Source organism: Amblyomma mixtum, chromosome 3, assembly GCF_055824585.1.
Source record: "Amblyomma mixtum isolate Tamu chromosome 3, ASM5582458v1, whole genome shotgun sequence".
Lineage (NCBI taxonomy): Eukaryota > Metazoa > Arthropoda > Arachnida > Ixodida > Ixodidae > Amblyomma > Amblyomma mixtum.
The window spans coordinates 426677193-426697914 of NC_143014.1; the positions used below are offsets into that span (position 1 = coordinate 426677193).

Below are 20722 nucleotides of genomic sequence, written 5' to 3' on the forward strand. Positions count from 1 at the left end.
TCGACAACCCCAGGAAGCACCGACGTTCAACACCTAGCGCCGTAAAACTGCGGCTGGCGTACTTTTAGCAAAAAATCCCTGGGTAAATCCTTCAGCGTTCGCAATAAACTGCTGCTGTATAAAGTTTACTGCACGAAAGAAGGCGGGAGCAGAACCTGTCATTGTGCGGGGCCTCATCTCGCCTGGAGGCCGTGTAGAAACTTGAATGTCATCCGAATTGAAAACAAAGACAAAAGAGGGCGCCCCACCGGTGCGAACGAAGCCGTTTTCATAAGTGTCCGCCGTAGCCTTCGGGTTGTTCAGGTAAGCCTTGAAGGCACCTGGGCTCTTCACACAAATTTCTCCATGCTCGTATGGCAGCAAAGGTTTCCGGGTTTTCTGCTCCACCACCTGAGGAAAGCACGAACAGTTCAGAAATGTCAGCAGCACTGATGTCTTTTCGGATGTATTTAAAACTACAAATGCATACGCAAAGAGCCGTGGCCGCTGTCCCTCAAGTATGACTTTGGCGGGAGTTATTCGTTTTGTGTAGACAAGTGCGGACCTGCTGGCATAAGCTCTGCTTCCAGCTTGTTTTACATGAATCTGAGAATTATTTAATGCGGATACATGCCATTGCAAACACCGAGAGTAGTGCGTAGTAAATGCCGTGTCTTTACTAACCATTGAAGTATCATATTGCAACTGTCTTTCTGACTCTAGAAGTGCCACTAGGAACCTATCCTGCAGATGCCCCTGGGTGAGTGAGCATTGGAGCTTCAGTACCCCTCTCTATAACAGCGCGCATGCATGAGATGGAAAGAGCTCAGTAGGCTACTTAGGCCTCGCAAATATTTAGAAAGACAAAGTGCATATAATGCAAGAAGTTATTTTGCAGCCATAATTACACCCATGCGATCGAAGCCATTTCAGCGGGAAAGTCAGCATCGCATACAGATAGAATGTTTGGATTAATTTGTCACTTTTTATGACTTAAGAAACGATCCAGTGTTGAAAGCAAGAAATAATACAGGTTAATGCAACTGGCAAAAGAGCGCAGCGTGCCAGCACTTGCTGTGCATTGCTTCCGGGTGTGACAAGAGTGCGGACAGTTTTTGTCCATCTTTTCATGAGGAAAGAAAAGTGAACACAGGCACTTCTGGGGCCCTCCGCGGTGGCGGACTGGTTATGGTGCTAGGCTGCTGTCGTGAAAGACGCGGGCGGGTTAGATCCTGTCCCCGGAGGTCGAATTTAGATGGAGGCGAAATCCTAGAGACCCATTGTACTGTGGGATGTCAGTGCCGGTTAAAGGACCGCGAGTGGTCTAAATTATCGGAAGCCCTCCACTACGGAGTCCCTCATAGCCTGAGTGATTTTGAAACCTAACAGACACTTGTGGCATCGATTTGTTGTCTGGTATGTAGCCAGTTGATTTATTGGCAACCCTTCAAGCTTCAGTTGACGGCTTGTAGAGCACGCGCTGAGTCAGCTGGAAATTAATATGGACCCGTCTTTTGAGCCTACTGCGCAGTTTCTAAACGATCTTTTGTTTGGTTGTGCATGAAATAGGCTATACTGGGGAATTTATGTTTATTTTTAGTTGCATTTTTACAGAGCATACAAATGAGTGCATTCGGTTCATGAGAGCATTAGTGCAACATGGATATAGACTAATGTTAGAAAGTACTTGTGAGCGCGCGTACAGTGCTGCATTGCATATTTTGATATATTAGTAAGTTATAAGTTACGCGGAAATTGCATATGTTGTGATAGTTACAAGCATTGAGGAACATTACAATGTTCTGTGCTAAAACATGATCTCACCTAAATAATTACAATCAGTGAGTTTCTCCAATGAAATACCGTGTTTCATGCATATGAAGTTTTCAGTTTTCTTAATCCTGTGGAAGCCCACAAGCTAATATTTTGCTAGCTAACTGCTTTGAGATATTATAGCAAGCCTTGAACGATTTATTTCAAGTAAAGTTCAGACTTCGCAAATAGTACGAGGACAAGAGGCAAAAACGCGATTACAACTTTACGCGTACGCAGCCTTGGTGTCCGTTTCTTTGCGTCTTCAAGTTCTATTCGCGCAGTCTTACCTTTCCTTGAAATGAAGCGACTAGCTAGCAAGAACGTTCTACTGTAGCTTTATTCTGTTTTCGGCTATTGTTTTCGAGATCATGTGAGCAGCAGATTACCGAGGCTTGGCAGCAGCTATAGGAAAACAGTGGTTCGCCAAGGAAATCAACTAAGCAAATCACGCATGCTTTGCTAGCATGATTTCTCTTAGCATCTTCTGCATCATCTGCTGGCAGAATAGGAAATGAACAAAGCTAACAGGCTGTTAACCATGGTCATGGCGATTTCAACAAAATTATTATTGAACATTTTTAAGGCATTTTTGTTGAGCAATTATGATTAATTTATCTTCAATCCTATCTCAGGGCAGTTGATGTCTCTAAGCCTAACCTCATGAAATCAGGCCTAACTTATATGTGGGTCTTGTAAACACAGCTTTATCACATTATGTTTATTGACAACGCCTCCGCCACCTGTTAAGCTCAAGTGAAACGCTCAAACTCTTCCTTGCACACAAAAAAGTACCAGTCGTGCAATATTCTCTTTCAGACGTACATTATGCGGAGGATTGGCATGGGCGTTCATAAAAAAACAGTTCTTAATTATTTACGGATAAATCAGTCTTCATCTACGTCGCATGTCAACTAGATTAGTTCTACTACACATAGAATAAATAATAACAATAATAAGGCACAACTATGATGATCAGCAGACGACTTCCTGCGTAGATCTGGACACCCCTGTAGATGAGTATATAAGGATGAAGATTGGGTGGAGCTTAAGATTGAAAAGTGATGCACTCTACTCAGTTCATGTTATAGCCTCGGACTCGGGTGCAATATTCTTCTATGCCCTTTTTGAGATGGTTGTATATGCGTAAGCATTTGTATTTAAGCATACATATGCACACTTGTGTGCTTGTACGTATGTGTAGAACACTCGACTGGGGGCTGTCATAGTCACGCTAACGCAAAATCGCAGAAATAAATGCTAATATACCCTCCAAAATAGCATCAGTAGTTGGTCCGTCTGGCGCAATGGGACTGCATTCATAGAAATATTATTTTAACGCAGCCGAGACTCAAAATGATGTGTTGAATCACCCCAGCAATTTGAACATGAATTAAAATTGAAACTAATGCAGAAATTGTTTTGAGAATGCTCAACTCTAGCACGGTGACCACTTTGCCATTGAAATTCCACTCTGCCTCAACATTCTACCTGGAAAAGCCCTTTCTCTCCTGGTCTCAACAAGAACCCAAGATTCCATGTTGAGTCCACTCAGAACTCGAACCCAATCCTCAACGAGAATTTTTGTGAGGGTAAGACATCTACTGTGAAAAACAATGAAAAATACGGCGATCATAAGTTCCGGAATGTTTAGGTTATTGAAGCCAACCCGACTGGGAAGTCTGCACTGCATTACAATATATTAGAGCTTGGTCCGCAATACAGGGTCCGCAATACAGATAAGACGGTTCGCTGATGCACTCGCTGCCAAGTTTCTTTATGTGGTAGGCTTCTAGGCTAATCCGTGCTGCCCTGTCTTTACTCTTTCCAAGAACCTTTGTCTCCTTAAACCGGGACACACATGCTTCACATTTACTTACGTGCGCAACAAGGTGCTTTGATTTGTCATCTTTTCTAATTTTAGGGCGTGTTCCCCTGGACGGTCATTGACACAATGTCCACTTTGGCCGACATAAAACTTTCCACAAGACACTGGAATAGAATAGGCAACTCCAGTGTAACACCTTACGAACGGCATCTGATGCTCTTTCAGGCACTCACGCTTTTTGCATTGCAAATGCGCGGGCAGAGCTTTTCCAACTTGTTGGGAGCCGAGAAAAAAACAGGTACACCATGCCTGCTAGCGACATTTTTGAGGTTGTGCAAGATTTTGTGGGGGTAGGGCAGAGCCTCAGTTCTAGGGGCTTTTTAAGGAGCATCAGCCGTTTTTCGTCCTGTTCCAAGTTTGAACTTCTGAAGATGGCCTCAGAGATTCCTGACAGAGCCAACCAGGGGAACTCTGAAGCCAAAAGCCGACTTATCTGATAATTAAAGCTCGAAAACAACTGATGTGGGCACGGTTTTTGAAGAGAGGATTCCAAGCACTCCGACGCTATTCCATCTTTTATAGTCTTGGAGTGCGCCGAGTCATGCGGCAACAAATCCTTCTTTGCTCATGGGTAATAGCCCTAGCAGATGTGTCCTTCACAGAAAGTTAATTTAAGGTCTAAAAACTGTAAAATCGAAACTTCTGGCAGTTCATGTGCAAAAGTTAAACCGAGACCGTGTTTGTTAAAAGTATCTGAGAGTTCACCTACTGTGTAGAGGGGTAGGTGAAGGTCTCCCGCTTTGTTAAAAATACTGAAAAATCATCTACATATCTAAAAACCTTCCAAACGTTCTCGCCCCCCCTCGGCCTTGAAATTCTCGTCCAGCTGCTTATCTACCTTAGCTAAAAAGATGTCGGAAAGACAGCGTTGTGTGTGTATTTCTTCTCTCTTGTCCGTGTTTGCGCTATAAACCCTTATACTCACAAAATGTCTGGTAATTCTGCAAGCAAAACCAAGCGACCTAAATTGCTTTCTGTAAACGCTGTCATTTTCTAGTTACTCGTGAGTTAGTATTGTAAAAACGCATTCACGGAGGAAAGGACCAAACGAAGTCGTACTGTTGAGTTTTTATTTGTCAAGAGAAAACACTTACTTTAATATCCACAAAAGGTCCCGGCTTCCCAACACTCCTGAAGTCATCCATTTCTGGCGTCGAATACGCAGCGCAACAGGTCAACTCTGTCATACCATACACTGCATTAGGAGAGCAAATCAGTAGAAAAGCACAGAATCATCCCACTGGCGTTGACGGTAATTTTTGTCATATTCAATTCGTTCAAAAAAGTATACAAAACAAATCGCTTGCGAGCTAACTCTATCGTAATAACATCTGAATTTTACAACACCTAAATATCCTAGGTAGCCTGGTATACCAGACCAAGCAGGTGTATCAGAGATATATCTACGTCTATGCACCACTGATATACCTACAGATATACCTAGAGGTATATCAGTGGTATATCAGACACACGTAGATTACCCGCAAGACAATATTACTTGTGCGGGCTAAAAGATGACTGGGTTGTCCACGTAAGCGCGAAAGTTGCCGATGTTTGCCATCGTTCACTTCTCCGCGGATTTTTATGGTAAAACACTGCAGAAAGTACTCTGAACGCAAGCTTGCATTTTCGTCGTTTTCCTTGAGAACGGCTGCACGAAGCGTATGACAGTTTTAACCTGCCCTAGTACTCTCCAGGCCACGCATGTGCAACGGTACTGTCACTCCATCACGTTCAAGGATGTGCAAGAATCTGCGGTTCTTTCAGCGTTTCTTAGTAACTGTCTAGCCATTCATGACACGTGCATTTACTTGGGCGAAAACTGAGTTTACTTCTCCATGAAACAATGCTTGCAGCTTGGAGCAAGAAGTTCAATGCCAATATTTTCGAACCCGTAGCGCATATCATTAACGATATTTGTGGCACAGGTTATTTGCCATCACATTTAAAAATTTCAAGCAAGATACGAAGGCCCATGAAAGAGAGCGAAATGGTGTTAGAAAACCTATGTTACATATCTATTTTTTCCGCATAGACAAGACAGTTGAGAAGGCCTTGTTTTCTCAATAACATAATCGTTGCGCTCAATATAATTAGTACGCAAATGTCATTTACGAATACATGAACGGAATTTCAGGAGAACTGGTTTTGCTGGACATTGTTCAAAATATAAAACGAAATATTCAGGCAAAAGAGCTCAAAATGGGCATTTTTATTGATTTAACAGAAGCAACTGACTTGATAAATCACAAGATTTTTATATCAAAATTTTAAAAGCGTGGAATCTGAGTAACTCCGTTATAATTACTCAAAAATTAGCTGTGCAATCGTGGAGAATACGTACCGGCTAATGAATCTATAAATGCACGACCTACCACAAGCGCTGGAGTTCCGTAGGGTTCTATTCTGTGCGCTTTGCCATTTTTAACTTAGATTAATGATCTTCCATCCTACGTATTTGATGGGCATGTTCTTTATGCGGATAACAGTAACATATTTCTAACGGTAATTAACGAAAGAGAATTATATTATAGACGAGCAGTGCTTTTAAAACCTCTCGCAAAGATTGGCGAATAATGAGCTTTCTGAGAATATTACGAAAACAACTATATAGTCTCTGCTTCAAAGAACACATGATTGAGATACAAAAACAATGTTTTGTACAATTACACAGTAGTACAAAGTTTGAGGAAAAAATTTTCCCGTCGTATACCTGGACTATGGGCTGTCATACTAAGAGTACCTTCATGACAACTCCTACAATATAAAAAACTTTCGCTCTTTTCCCAATGAACGGTACGAATTCCCATTTAACAGGCTATTAAAGATATCACTCCTTCATACCCACCCACATAGCATACACAGTCACAGAATATGATCTTGCGTACCTCTCTACGCTCAATCCAGTTGAAGTGAGTCAAAACGCAGCGTTGCGCACAATTGCTTTTGTGAAAACACATGATTCAGTCTCATGTCCACTGCTAAGCCCTTAACATCAGGCATTGTTTATAATCGGCTAGTCTTAACGTACAAACAAGAAAATGACAGAATTTCCTGCCCAAAAGTTTATAAACATGCGAAAGCAGAAATGCATTAACGTTGGCATGCCTTGTTAGTTTACTGTTGGCATTCTAACGTTGGATTATCATGCTGTTTTTTATATCGCAAACGGCAGTGTTTGAAATAGTTAAACCGATTAGGACGAGCGAAAGCAGTTGAGGCAACACCGCCTCAAAGACAACCATATAGAAACCTTAGAGGACGCTTAAGCTTTGCTTTTAAGAGTAGAACGCGACAGCTTTATCGGACCACCGCCACTAATCAGCCTACGTCATCTGCAGCTCAGAGGGGGGAAGAGGGTGGCATTGCATTGGGGGTGGGGGCTGGCATTCAAAGCATTGGGGTTTAAGGACGATAAAGAAAAATTAGATTTTAAGCGGATAGAAGTAACAAAACGAAGGTTATCCGACTGGTGGCTGCAACCACGACCAGAGTGAAATTTCACGAGTCATGGCTAGGTGGCTTGAGCGGGTTCAGCCTTATTCATCCGTCCATCCATTGATTCTCCGCTTTCTCGAAGACGAATGGGATCGCAGCGCCCCGGGGCGGACTTCGCGACGGATGGATATTTTACGCCAGATAGACGAGTCCTAGTGTCAAAGTAGTACCGCATCACCACTTCGCGGTACACTCGGCTGCACCGCGGCGGTTTTATGCCTTTATCTCTTTCCCCGATTAGTGATGCCCGAATCACACCTTACACATCGATGCATCACACGCATAAACTTTCAAGTGCAATGAATCATCTCAGAACTCGTATTAATCGGGTTGAATTATCTAATTTATAATTAACGTAGTCATAATTAACTACGCTTGCATCAGTGCCTCTCCTTGGTACCGCACACAAAGTCCAAAACCATAATGCATTTAACAGGTCCACCTCTGTCCAAATTATACCAACGTGCGTTTGTGGCTAAAAGGAAAGAATGGCAAAGGTTTTCTTTAGGCCACGAACGCACGTCGGTTTAAGCGGGACTGAGGTGGACACGTAATAAAACATCGTAGCATTGTAATAACTTCCATCTTTAAAACAAATGCGTCCCTGGTCTATGGGTGGCGCGCCCGTTTCGCAGTGGAATGGTTCTGGGTTCCAATCCCAGCTAATTCCCACATCTCTCAATGCGAGCACGCTACACCAATTTGTCGTTCACCGTGCCGGTTCTGTGCTTTGGCGGAGACCATATACAGGTTGTTTCACTTGAGACTTTGCAGGATTTTTAGAAATAGATAATTTTTTAGTTATGACAGCGCTATTTTCTACATAGTATTGTTAGCGGGTGTAGTACATCAGAATACAGCTGAGACGTGCTAACTGGCAGGCTGGTTAACGAATATTGAATAGCTACCTCTATTACTCTTACGCACCTTCATCAATTATTCAGAGGCGTGTAGCCCGCCGTAAGTAATATCCATAACAGTTCTTACAATCTCGAAAACACAGGTACCCTCGGCACTGTCGCCCAATAAATTTTGGCTGTTTAGACTAGCTACCTGCACTGGAGAAGTTGGATTTCCTGCAAGCTGCTCTAAAGCGCATGCATTTTGGCGATATGTAGGCAACATATGTTGGGTCACAGTGTCGAGGGTAAAAGCGTTTTCGAAATTGCAAGACCTCTTATGGAAATTACTTATGGTGGGCACGTCTTAGCTTTATTGTGATATACTATATCGCGGAGGATGCTATATATACCGAAAAAAGCACTCTACTAACTGAAAAAGACAGTTTTTGAAAATAGTCTTAGGTCGAACATCCTGTACACACGGGAAGCAAGAGTGAGATCGCAGGGAATGTTTGAATTGCCCACGATGGGTCATGTCGTTTTGATGTCATGAACCGGTTGGTTAGGATTAATTTTTCGGCGACGCCGCCGGTCAACGCCGACGCCGGTTTTTCTGCGACACGCTGCTTTTAAGGTGCACTTAAAGACACGGCACGAGCAGCGCAATTCTATCGCCGCCGCGTCATGTCTCGCGTAATTTCGATGCCGCCGGCTCTGCTCGTCGGGAGTGGGGACGGCGGAGCGCGCCGGTGATGAGGTATGGGCGGCGGTATCGGCCAAGCGGGGGCGCTACGAGTGTAAATGGTGTTGTGGGATGGCGGCACCGTTGTTAGTGATGTCACAAGCCCACAAACATCGCAAGATCTTGGTGGCACAAACCCACAAACGTAACGACATCTACCTTGGGGTTTGCCCCTCAATATATTGCTTTCCCACTAATAATCCGCATTGTAAGCTGTCCTCGATAACGCTCACAAATCAGCCAAAGCCTGCATTCCGACCAATTTCATCCAACACGCTAGCCGAGCCACCCATTACAACAAATTACGGATCATTCTCCTTTTCGTTTCTTTTACAAAGCTGTGGAATAAGTTATCACAAACTATAATTCGTTCCTACAAACAAGAAGAACACTTAAACCCCAAGTAGAATAGCAAAACCTATGCAGAATTGTAAACGTTTTTTGTTCCTTTCATTCTTTTAGTGCTCCTTTACTCTTGTATTCATGTTGTATCTTGAGGGATCACTCCTGATGTACTAATTTTATTTAATTTAAGGACCCCTGACGCCACCAATGTGCTAACTTCCTAGGTTCCTCCTTTGTAATGAGTACAGTGGAAAACCACTTAATAACAATAAAATGCTTTTGATGTTTCTGATTCTGACTGGCACGCGCAGCTTGGCAGCGATATTTTGAGAATCAAGGCAGTTTTCTTAACTCAACTGCCAGGCGGAACCGACTTTAATACAGGCTCGCAGGAACAGGGTATATAGACGCCGAGAGAGCGTGTGTGTCATGGGCAAAGGCGGGCGAGCTTACTGTTACTTTTGTCTTTGTTTGAGATTTAATTACTTGTTTTATTACTTGATTTATTGAAACATTAGTCCCCATTCTTGCAGTCTTGCGTTAGTTTTGCTGCGTTCTCGAGGCCTCAGAGGGCATATGCAGCGCACTGCTGTGGGAGGGGGCTTTCCTCAGGTTAGTTGCCTCAGAGAAGTATTTTTTTGCCTCGCACACAAACAGGATACCATAAACGTCCGGCCGGCATGAAAAATTCGGCCACGCAGCCGACATCTGCAGGCAAAACGCGGAAGACATACTTTTGGCTGTCATCCTCATGGTCATGGTTCGTTTAAATATAGGCCTCGAGGCAACATTTTTCGAAAAATTCAGCTCTCTCTGTCTCTCCTTTGCTTCAATGTAGGAAGCTTGCCCACGTCTGTCTGCTCAATACCACCGCCGCTTTAAGAGAGCATGAATAAAATGAAGACCAGCGCAGGAACTGCGGTATCTCGGCGAGCAATCACATGAGGTACTGACTACCTGGTCCGCACCAGATATACTTGTCACACCGTGGCTTCGTCACTGGCTCCACGGCATCCCATGTCAAAAAACGTCGAACACTCTGCCCTAATGCTAACATGAAGTCCTTCGAGACGCCTTCCGCAACAGCAACGCACTGCACCAAAAAAGCGAGCGTTCTTTTTTGATTTCATGAGAACTATTACGAAGCGAACTGTGGATCCATCGCACACAAATCACCCCCCCCCCCCTGCCATTTGAGCATGTGTGCAATTAACGGTTCTCCAGCACTGTGCACAATAAAGGTCTTTTTATGAGATGATAGCTTTCGCACTGCGTTGCCTGCGGCATCTCTCATTGCAGGCCTTAAGCGATTTTGCAGGTGCGCTGCTTACGAAATGCTCCTGGCGCGCTTCAATGAACATGCTTGCCGTTCGTGCGATGGTGGTGGTTATGGCGTGACGTTTCGTACCGGGAGCAATATTTACAAAAACGAAAACTTGTTGTGACGGTTTAATAAGGCGATAATGGCAACGATGTGTTAACATACCTTGTATGACCCCCTTCAAGCCAAGCTTCACTGTGATTCTCTGCAGTGCGGATGAGCTCGCGGAACCACCACCCATCATAAGTTTTTTGACGCTGGTTGTGTCCACATGTTCCAAAAGTGGGTGTTCCTCAAGTTTAGTAAGAAGCGTTGGGTACAGCACAAGCACTGTCGGCTGTCAACAGAGAAAAAAGCGAGGTTCATTTTTATAAACTGGCTGTTGATATGGTGGTAGAATCGACCTTTCCTAAATTTCTTTCAACAATCATAAATTTCTGCGGAAAAACGGCTTCACTAGTGGAGCTGAAAGCTGTGGGGCTCTTTGCACTTAAGGAGGAAATGACAAGCTTTGTTCCCAGCGTGTAGTGGTCCCAGCACTGTACAGGTAGTGCAGGGCGCCGGTCCTTTCATATCGGAGCGCTCGCAGGGCACGGTTATCAAGATAGCACCTGGCATACTGTTAACATCATTCGGCGTTTACCACTCCAATACAGCGCTGAAAAATACTCTGCGCCTTGCAGTGCACTTGTTAGCATTGAAGTAAGCTTACCGCTGTGAACTAATGTAGAATAAAAAGATTACCTTAAGCGACTTTAGAGTCTATTTTACTATCTACTATGACTATCTTGCTATCTACTATCTATTAGCTATCTACTATCATAAAAGACTATCAGTGAATAACCGATTCTTCGCATTTATGTATAACAGGCTAGAAGAATCTTTTAAATCGAAACTAAAACTCCTTGCATTGAAATTATTTGATTAGCTGAAGAATTATAGCAGGTTCATGTGCAGTTTCAGGAGCCCAACTCCTACGCTACTGCTGGAATGAAATATTCGTTACCTATTACGTTTTCTCAACTTTCTTCAAATAGCGCACAAATTTGAAATGCCCAGCGCATAAATGCGTAGGGTGATACCCGCGATGGTTTGAATTCCCCTCTTCCCCCCCCATGACTATTCTCATGGCGGGACCTAGGGGGTCCCGCCGCACTCAATGTCATTGCAGAAGTTGCCAAAAAGCGATAATCATGCAGCCTTGTGGTGGCGGAAAAGTTCCTAAAGTCCTGAGCTTTTTTAGAAGCCCGTGATAGTGGCATGACATGAATACAGGGTGAAAATGAAACGAACTGCTCGGTTCTACGTTGATTCATTGTTATTTATTAGGTATGCTTGTTGAAGCACCCAAACAGCTGGAGCCCGTTCAGTTTTGAATCCGATGAGAGCGATATCAGTACGTTAACAGCGGCGTGACGGAGAGTGCATTAGTTTAGATTTTGGGAGGCCTAATTACCATTTAGTAGGCGCAAGAACAGGTTAATAGGGCGCTGTCATATTAGATCTGAATGGTGGTGAAATCCAAGATATTGTACTTGGTTCCAAAATTCCTCCGAAATCCACGTCAACTTCAAGCTGAACTTATCACAACCTCTGAACTTTTCTGACAGAACGGTTGAGGCAAAAAATGGCTGAGGCTTAGCTTAGGTTAAGCCTAGTCAGATGCGAAGCATATTGTCGCCAAGTTGCATATCGAGCACGCCGCTTGGCTGACGTTCTTCACGCTCTTCATCAGTCTCTGTAGCACGTCGCAACTTTTGCTTCTCATTCCAACGAGCAGCCCTGTCTCCAGGAGGCATCTCTATCCCGTGTACGCCTAGCAGAGGCAGGCGCACCCCCTTGTATACCGCCGCTCCAGCATCACGTGTTCACTACAGCGCACCAAGCGGCAGAAGCAGGAAACACATTGGTCGCGACGCCTCGCGCGATGGCGCGAGCTGGGCCCCCGTTTCTCATCTGCTGTGACGTCACGCACCACGTGGTCATCCTTGGTCACAACGCCTCGCGCGACGGCGAGAGTTGGGTCCCCGTTTTTCATCTGCTGTGACGTCACGCATCACGTGGCATGACATGGAGGTCACGAAAGGTCAATGGTAACGACACCGCCGCGCTCGAGGAGCTGGGTTGGGCTATTTTAGTATGCTTCGCATAAAAAAGGTTCACCACAATATTACCCCCTAGTGAAATTTGAACCAGTGGCGGCGCAAACAAGCCATCTTCGTTTCCCGGTGCCTCCGGCCACGCGTGTTTCGAAACCGTCAACGGTACTGCGCACCACCTCAGCTGCGCCACCGAGCGGAGTATAAAACATTAAGGCGGAAGCCTTTAATGCCTCATCGTTGTAAGCAGGAGTTGTCGACAGAAATGTCACGCTTTTCAATTGGTCCAAATGGTCGTGACGTCAGAGAGCGCGAATTTCAAACGGGGCCAATTGCACTTTTGCAAGTGACCATGCAACCAATTAAAGGGATCGTATAGTGATGCTCCAACTAAGTGGGACTGAGTTTAGTTCATTGCTTAATTAGGTAATTGGCCTAATTAAGCTTTCTAGTCAGACCAGGTAAATAAATAAAACCGAGGAAGAATTTGGTCGAGTTCGGGAATCGAACCAGGGTCTCCGCAGTGCGAGACGAGCACGCTACCACTCCGCCATGTCAGCTCAATGGTTCGGAATGAACAAAGGCGCGTCTAGTGAATACGGTGTCTTCGTTCACTCCCATCTTCCTCCCTTCCCTTAAGGCGAGGTTCAGGTGTCCACCGAGATATGCGAGACAGATAAATTTCCTTTCCTCAAAAGCTAATTTACGAACAAGCAAGACGTAGAGCCGAACGGGCGATGGCGTTCTGTGGACTCCCTGGCAGCGTTGCAAGACGGTATCGCGTTCCACACTCAGAAGCGAAGCTTAAAGTTGTAACCACACATCAGTGACACTAGCAGCAACACCGTGCTTAAGGCTTTCGCCTCTCCGCGCTTTAGGTCAACAAAGCGCCCCCCTGAATTTTTTTTGAGAATGGATAAGCTCACAATTAACACCGCTGATTACCATTCCTTCGGTGGCCCAATGGGTTAAAGCACATGCTTTAGAACGCGTAGGACTTTATACGCGCAAGAACTAGTTTGAATCCCATTTTTATTTGCAAAAAATTTCTCTCTTCTCTTATTTACACCGCGCTCAGTATTTACACTACGCAAACCATGTCTTGTTTCTCCGCAGGGTGTTCATGCCTTTAAGATCGCGTTTTTAGATGCGAGGGAAAATCGCGGTTTACCCCATTCAATACAAGCTAATTTTACTAACCCTTTTTTTTATTTGAACAAGCAATTACCACACGTCGCGAATAATTTACTATTTCCCATCGCGGTGGGTGTCATCTTGTGTACAAGCTGCGTTAGGAGGGGCCTTGGAGCAATAATCGCTGTTTAAAACGCCTACAGACCAGCCAGGAGACCAGACCACGAGTTGGTGCGCTGTATAGTTGACGGAATGTAAATACGCTTAGACCACTCGCACATCGCCCCAGCGTCTCGTGCTGTGTGTTGAAAATCCTCCCCTTCATTACCGTTCTTTAGTTGGTGGTGCGCCACGAATGTTTGTTAAAACCGCTGAAGACCGGGCGGTGAAGATGTAAATCAGCAAGCGACGCCAAAAGCGCAGCGCAGCACTAAAAGAAGTAGGGGCTTAAAACTACAGCACGTAAACATCAAAAATCGGCTAAGAAAGCAGAGCGCGCTGTTAGCTAAGATAAGCGGCTGACGGTCGACGATCCCAAAGCCACAAAAGTGGTCAGGGATGCTATATGCCCTCTCCAGCTTGAAGAACACAAGCGGGCGAAGCCGGGGGCACAATTAGGAGCCAACAGATCTAAAATTTTCAGAATTAGAGGTCAACAAAGACAGCTCACAGAACTGAGAACACCGGGACATGCGCTACTTGCAACACTTTATTCATTTCAGAAACACCTGCTTAAATAGCCTCGGGGGAGGGTGGAAACAACAGGTGACTGCTCATGCGCGCGTTCTCGAAGGCGGCCAAACGGGAAACACTTGCGGAGGCATAGGTAAATCAGCGGAAACTAAAACATATCTTAAAATTTACAACCTTTCTCATGCACCATGACCGAAAGGATACCAGCACAAGCACTCCCACTTTTTCTAATTTCGTGCGCCCCTATAGCTTCATGCGCGATTGTGACAATATGGTGCACCTCTATCAATTCACGCGCGATTCGCGCGCGAATTGATCGCGGCGCACGAAATTAGAAAGAGTGGGAGTGCTTGTGTTGGTATCCCTTCGATCATGATGCATGAGAAAGATCGCAAATTTTAAGATATGTGAAGATATGGCGTGCACCAAATTGTCACAATCACGCATGAAGTTATAGAGGCGCACCAAATTAGAAAGAGTGGGAGCTCGTGTGTTGGTATTCCTTGGATCATGACGCATGAGTGAGAAGTTAAATTTTTTGATATGTTTTAGTTTCTGCTCATTCACCTGTCTCCCTCTTTGTCCCCAATTTTGCCACCTTCGAGAACGCGCGCATGAGCAGTCACCTGTTTTTTTCACCCTCTTTCCAGGCTATTTCAGCAGCTGTTTCTGAAATAAATAAAGTTTTGCTAGTAGCGCATGTCGCGTCGTTCTCCATTCTGTGTGCTGTCTTTTTTGCGCTTTATTTCGGGAAGCTATGCACAAAGTTTCCGCGCTGAGTGTTTTATTGAACTATCTGACTAATTCCCGAGTGAGAATACACCTATCGATGAGCCCTTCTAGAAAACACTACGCCTTTCCTGAGGAGCACTTCATGCTTACATTCAGTCTCGACGATGACATAGGCTATGAATTTAAAGTCTATTCTTGAGCTTTTAATGATATAATTCATTTAAACTGCGTTCAACTGCTGCGGTATGGAGGATTTAACACCCAAAACCTCCACATGGACTATTAGAGACGCTGTAGAGGAGGGCAGCGGAATAATGTGGACCATCTGGGGTTCTTTAACGTCCACTGGCATCGCATAGGACATGGCATTAGATACTTCTACTGCATGAAAATAAAGCCGCCGCGAACGAGATTGGATCCTCTGTCTCTCCACTATACAGCTGAACAAAATATCTACTAAGTCACCGGAGCGGGTTGTGGTTAATAATTATTAGAATTAAAAACATGATCAGAACTTTTTGGTGGGCTCTAGTCAGTCAATTCAAATCCAGGGTGCGGTTGCACGCTTACGAGACTCATGGTTATTAATTTAATTAATTTTAATTATTAATTAATTGCGATACCTAAAGGGTCCTTTGAGGGGAGGCTTTTAAATGGGGGGTGGGCATATAAAATGTTAACAAAAGAACGACACGATAGCTCTGTACAAATGACCGAGTTTCTGTGCATGAGGTACTTGTGGCAATATTGTTCCAGTCCTGGGCTGTTTGGGCGAAGAAGGAGTGAAGGTGTGATGAAGCAACTGCTGTGATGAAGCAACTGCTTCATCACACTCCCATAATCTCGAGATGACACTGAGACTCACGTTGTCGTAGTCCTCTTTCATATGGACGCAGCTAGAGGATAATTACCGATTCTCTGCAGAAACGGCAAAGGGTCCCATCCTCTGTTCGGTGATGAACTGCTGTAAAGGGCAACTGCAACACTTTTTGCGAAGTCCGCACTATCCAAGCATTCAAATCTAAATAGGCTGCAGGTAAATCATGCCATGTGTTTTACGCTAGCTTTTAAAATAATGACGCAATCGACAATTAAATTTTAAGCTTCTCCGAACAGCCCCAGAGAAGCCCGAAGAAGCTGCGTGTGACGTCACGAAGGTAACATTTCAAATTTACGCGGCCGCCAACCACACCCTGCCATGCCTAGCTGGATGCTCCAAAACAATGTTGGGAGGCCTTTGCTTTCGGTGGTGCTTGTTTCCAATGATCAAACCTTAGCAGGGGCGAAGTAAGAATACAAAGGGGCTGCATGAGGCAGGTCTGGCATTCCAAGTAAATGCTTGGCAATATCCAGGCATGTAGGGCAACATTATATTCGCAGTGTGTAGGTCAAAGGGATGCGCTTAACGCCGCAAAACTTCTTAGCAGCTGCGAACATGCGCTCAGCTCTTAAAGCACCGCTTTGTTTGACAACGCCGCTATACACTGCCCTCCTTATAACAGATTGCTCGCGGAGAAGCGCCACGTGGAGCATCAGCACCATTTTTTTATCCCATGCACCCATGCTCGTCTGATCACATAGAATAGGGTCAAGAAAAGTTTGACGCCATCTTGCATTGTAACATTGTTCACATGGGCCGCTGCTCCTCCTCACTCAATCCTGCTGTCGTTACGCCTCCTCTTCAACATTGCCGTACTTATTCTGAAGGTGTCTCCTAAAAACGCGTCCATAGGCGCCTAGGCCTGTACCGCGCCTTAAGTTTGTATCTTTTATTAAGCTTAATTATGTTAGTTAGTGTCGCCGCGGCCTTTGTCGAAATAGAGCACGACCTGAAGAGAGTGCCATGTAATCAATCGCAAGTCAAAATTAATCATACGCCACGTATGCAGCGCAGAAAGAACATGCGAGGCGCACATTTCGCGTGAATGAGTATGCTATATATAATGCCAAAGCAAACCCCACGGTCGGTCAGATGCTTTGTCGTTCGGCTGCTTATCTCAAGGTCGAGGGTTCGATCGCGGCTGCGGCAGCCGTAGTTCTGCGGAGGCGAAGCACAAAAATGTCTCTGTTCGATCCGGTATTAGCGCATGTTGAAGCACACCAGGTGGTCTAAATTGTGCGTAGGCCCCTACTAGGGCGTCCCGCGTAGCGCATGTGTCACTTCGGGATGGTAAATCCTCCAACTTGCATCTTATAATCCCTAAGCTAAGAAACAAGTGCGGCTTAACAGCAACAGACTCACGCGCAAGGACACAGCCGATGCCGCTGGGTGCGCTTCGTCTATAGATTTGTCATACCCGTGGCGAACAGTGAAAATGAAGCGGAGCAGCTATTTCATCGCGCATTACCGTATGTACCCTTCTCTCTATATCCGTTTCCCTGTATGCCCTTCATGTCTTATGTGATCCGTGCACGCCTTTCTGTACTCAATATTGTTATATTTTGCATATTTTGTGGGCATTATTGGCTCCTAAAATGTGATTGGCTCTCTCTTTAAACTTGAGTCAGTAATTTATCGCCAATACTGCTTCCTTCGTTCGGTACCATAATTGTGAGGGGGAAACACAAGAAAAGGTGGCTGAGCGTATTTCGGCTTTATCGATCTGGAAAGAACTTGCTGTCATTGGTTACTTCTTCTGTTCTTTTGGTTAATTGGTTACTTCACTTTACTTGGGTGATTTACCTTGTGTCTTTCGATAGCGGGCAAAATCACCTCCATGTCCATCGTATGAAGCAAGACAAGTTTGCTGCCGTTGGCAAGGCTACCCATGATTACCCAGAATCCGCCGATTTGCGCCAGTGCGGGTGCGCAAATGACTGTGTCCTCCTTGTCAAACACTGATGGGTCAAGATGCCTGAAAGCGAACGTTGTTGATGCTCATTTCCAGACATTTCTTTAAATATGGTTACACTTCCTGTCTCTTTAGCAGTTAGCACTTCAATAAGTTCGCCACTACAGCGACTTTCAATGACAATTGCAAGGCCCTTTGCAGGAATATAGCCGGCCTGTCTTTCAAAGACGTGTATTGTGCCTTTGTTTTGTGTTCAAGTGTTTACTTCACAAACATGAGGGCTTGGTGGATAAAATTGCGAGCAAATAAACAAGTCACGAGGTACCCACTTGGCGATAAAAATCAACAATTGCTATAAACATACGCAAGATAAACTCAAACGTTACCGTACGGCTAAAACGGCGCGCTAGAGAGCGCTCTAAAACAGCTAAAGCTGAGAACGTGTCCTAGTTCGTACCGCGTGCAGGGGTCCACATCCATTTTTTGACTTTCGTGGTGCTAGCTCGGCTACTCGGGTAGACTAGAAGATAGCACGGTGAAAGTGAATGCACTCGAAGATATAGTGGTGTCAGTAAATTGGATACAAGGGACACGGGACGCGGAACTAGCAACGAAAATATCTTCGCAAGACAAGCTGATGGCATGCCGGCTGTGCAGATCGTTGCTGAACTTGACATCGACAAAATCTTTTCCGGCCAGGCAATGGTTGCGTCCCTCCACTGTTAATGAGTGAAGTGTGTACAGGCTTAGTTCCTTGTACTAACGAAAAAAAAGAAGGCAAAATGGATTATCGAGAACAGGTTTTACCATCAAATCTCGGCCTTTAGCATCGTTTTTGTGAATCGGTCTTGCATATGAACGCACGTTCGGCTAAACATAAAGAAGATGACATCCTTCTTTTGTAGCTATTTTCCTTTACGTTTTATGTGATAATGATATCAGAGACATGGTATCCAAACAGTGACTTAATTGCTTACTTAATCGGTTAAGTAGATGAGGCGGTGGCGTGGCGATACCTGTTTCGGCTCAAAAGAAGTGTCAAATTCTGGCAGAATTCAGTATGGCCACTGATGACGATGAAATGCTGGCACTTCAAAATAAAAGCCAAGTAATTTCTGTTGTATACCACCCACCAAATGGAAACGTTATGCGCTTTCTTGATTTATATTAATGGTTTTTAAAATTCGTGTCAAAAAATAACCTCAGTATGGTTGCTGAGGGTGATTTCAACATCAATTTTTTAGAAGACAGCCATCCTGCACCCGAATTTAATATGAAACTGCTTTCGTTTGGTTTCGCATATGTAATTGTAACCCCAACACGCATTACATGTTCCACATCTTCAGCACTTGATCTTTTGATAACGAACATTGACACATCTAAACATAGTGAAGGCACAATTTCATCCGACATCAGGAATCATTGCCCGGCTTTCCTTGCATACTCGTAGATTCGATGCCAAAAAAAATGGCAAAAAATGTCTCTTTAGGCAGTGCGTTTCTGTAAGCAGTTTATAGCTGTTCAAACAGGAAATATTATGCCAAGATTGGTGACTAGAAAAAACAAAAGTTAACGCGGATGAAGCTTACAATAATTTTATCAAGCTTTTCGCGCTTGTCTATGAAAAACATTTCGCATTAAAAGCATTTCAACGCACAAAGAAAGCGAGGAAACTATGGGTGACAAAGGAGCATCTAAAAAAGATAAAATGCAAAAAACCGCCTCTATCAATCCTTTTTACGTACACGAGTGGATAAAACTTTGAAAGGGTTTAAAACACTTAGGAATAAACTCACTGCAGAGCTGCGCCGCCAGAAGTTTACATATTTACATATAAACAAATCATTGCTAATATAACATAAAAGCACACCAACGCTGGATGGAAGGTAATAAACAGCGTTCAGGGTCGTGAAAAAGAAATCCCTTCCCATACATTATCGATAAGTGGCCGTAAACTTGGCGGCAAAGAAGTCGCTGAGTACTTAAATAATTTCTTCGTTAATATTGTTGTCCCAATTCAGACGGAAAACGAGCCCACTGAAAACAGCGCCTGTGTTTGTGTCTTCTTTTCTTGGCCCCGTCTGTTACGCTGTTTTTATACAATGAAAACAGAATTCATCGGGGCACCACCACTGACAGCATATTCTTACAGCCAACCGATGAGTCTGAAGCCTACAGTACAGTTATTTCTCTACCAAAGAAGAAGGCGCTAGACACCGATAATCTTGAGATAAAACCCGTCAGATACGTCTTGTGCATAACAATGCCTGTTCTTGCACATATACTTAACTTAGTAATTCAGTCTGGAACATTTCCAGATGCAATGAAGATAACTAGAACGTCAGTTCTCTTTAGAGGCGGATATCGCAACTTGCCAACAAATTATCGACCAATATCTATTCTTCCAGTCTTCTCCAAAGCACTGGAGAAAACGTCCTCTATTACAATTACTGGGTTCATTGACAGACAAAATGTTCTGAGTGACGCTCAATTCGGCTTTAGGAAAAATAAGTCGACTTAAATGGCTCTGTTGACAACAATGAACGTATTTTGCAAAACATAGAAAATAGTAAGTTCACATTGGCAAGTTTTTGATGATTTTAACAAAGCATTTAACCGCCTGCACCACAAAACTTTAATCAGTAAACTCCAGTCTTATGGAATTCGCGAAAAGTGCTTAGATTTACTCGAAACATGCCTTGAAAATAGAGCTCAATTTGTGCACTTAAACGACCACCATTCAGTGATTCTACCAATTAGATATAGAGTCCCGCAAGGCAGTGTCCTTGGCCCGCTGTTATTCAACGCCTATATAAATGATATTGAATGCATAGATAGTTCAACA

The 20722-nt window shown here is 44.2% G+C and overlaps 1 protein-coding gene across 1 annotated transcript in view; it reads right to left on the minus strand.

The window, feature by feature from the left end:
* Nucleotides 1–20722, minus strand: part of LOC149357981 (uncharacterized) — an 83347-nt gene that overhangs the window by 36804 nt on the left and 25821 nt on the right. The window contains exons 5-8 of the mRNA XM_089576698.1: nt 17769–17940; nt 10593–10764; nt 4774–4874; nt 249–390 (exon numbers count right to left, since the gene is read on the minus strand). Coding sequence (XP_089432824.1) covers nt 249–390; nt 4774–4874; nt 10593–10764; nt 17769–17940 — 587 coding nt within the window. The remainder of the gene's footprint in view (nt 1–248; nt 391–4773; nt 4875–10592; nt 10765–17768; nt 17941–20722) is intronic.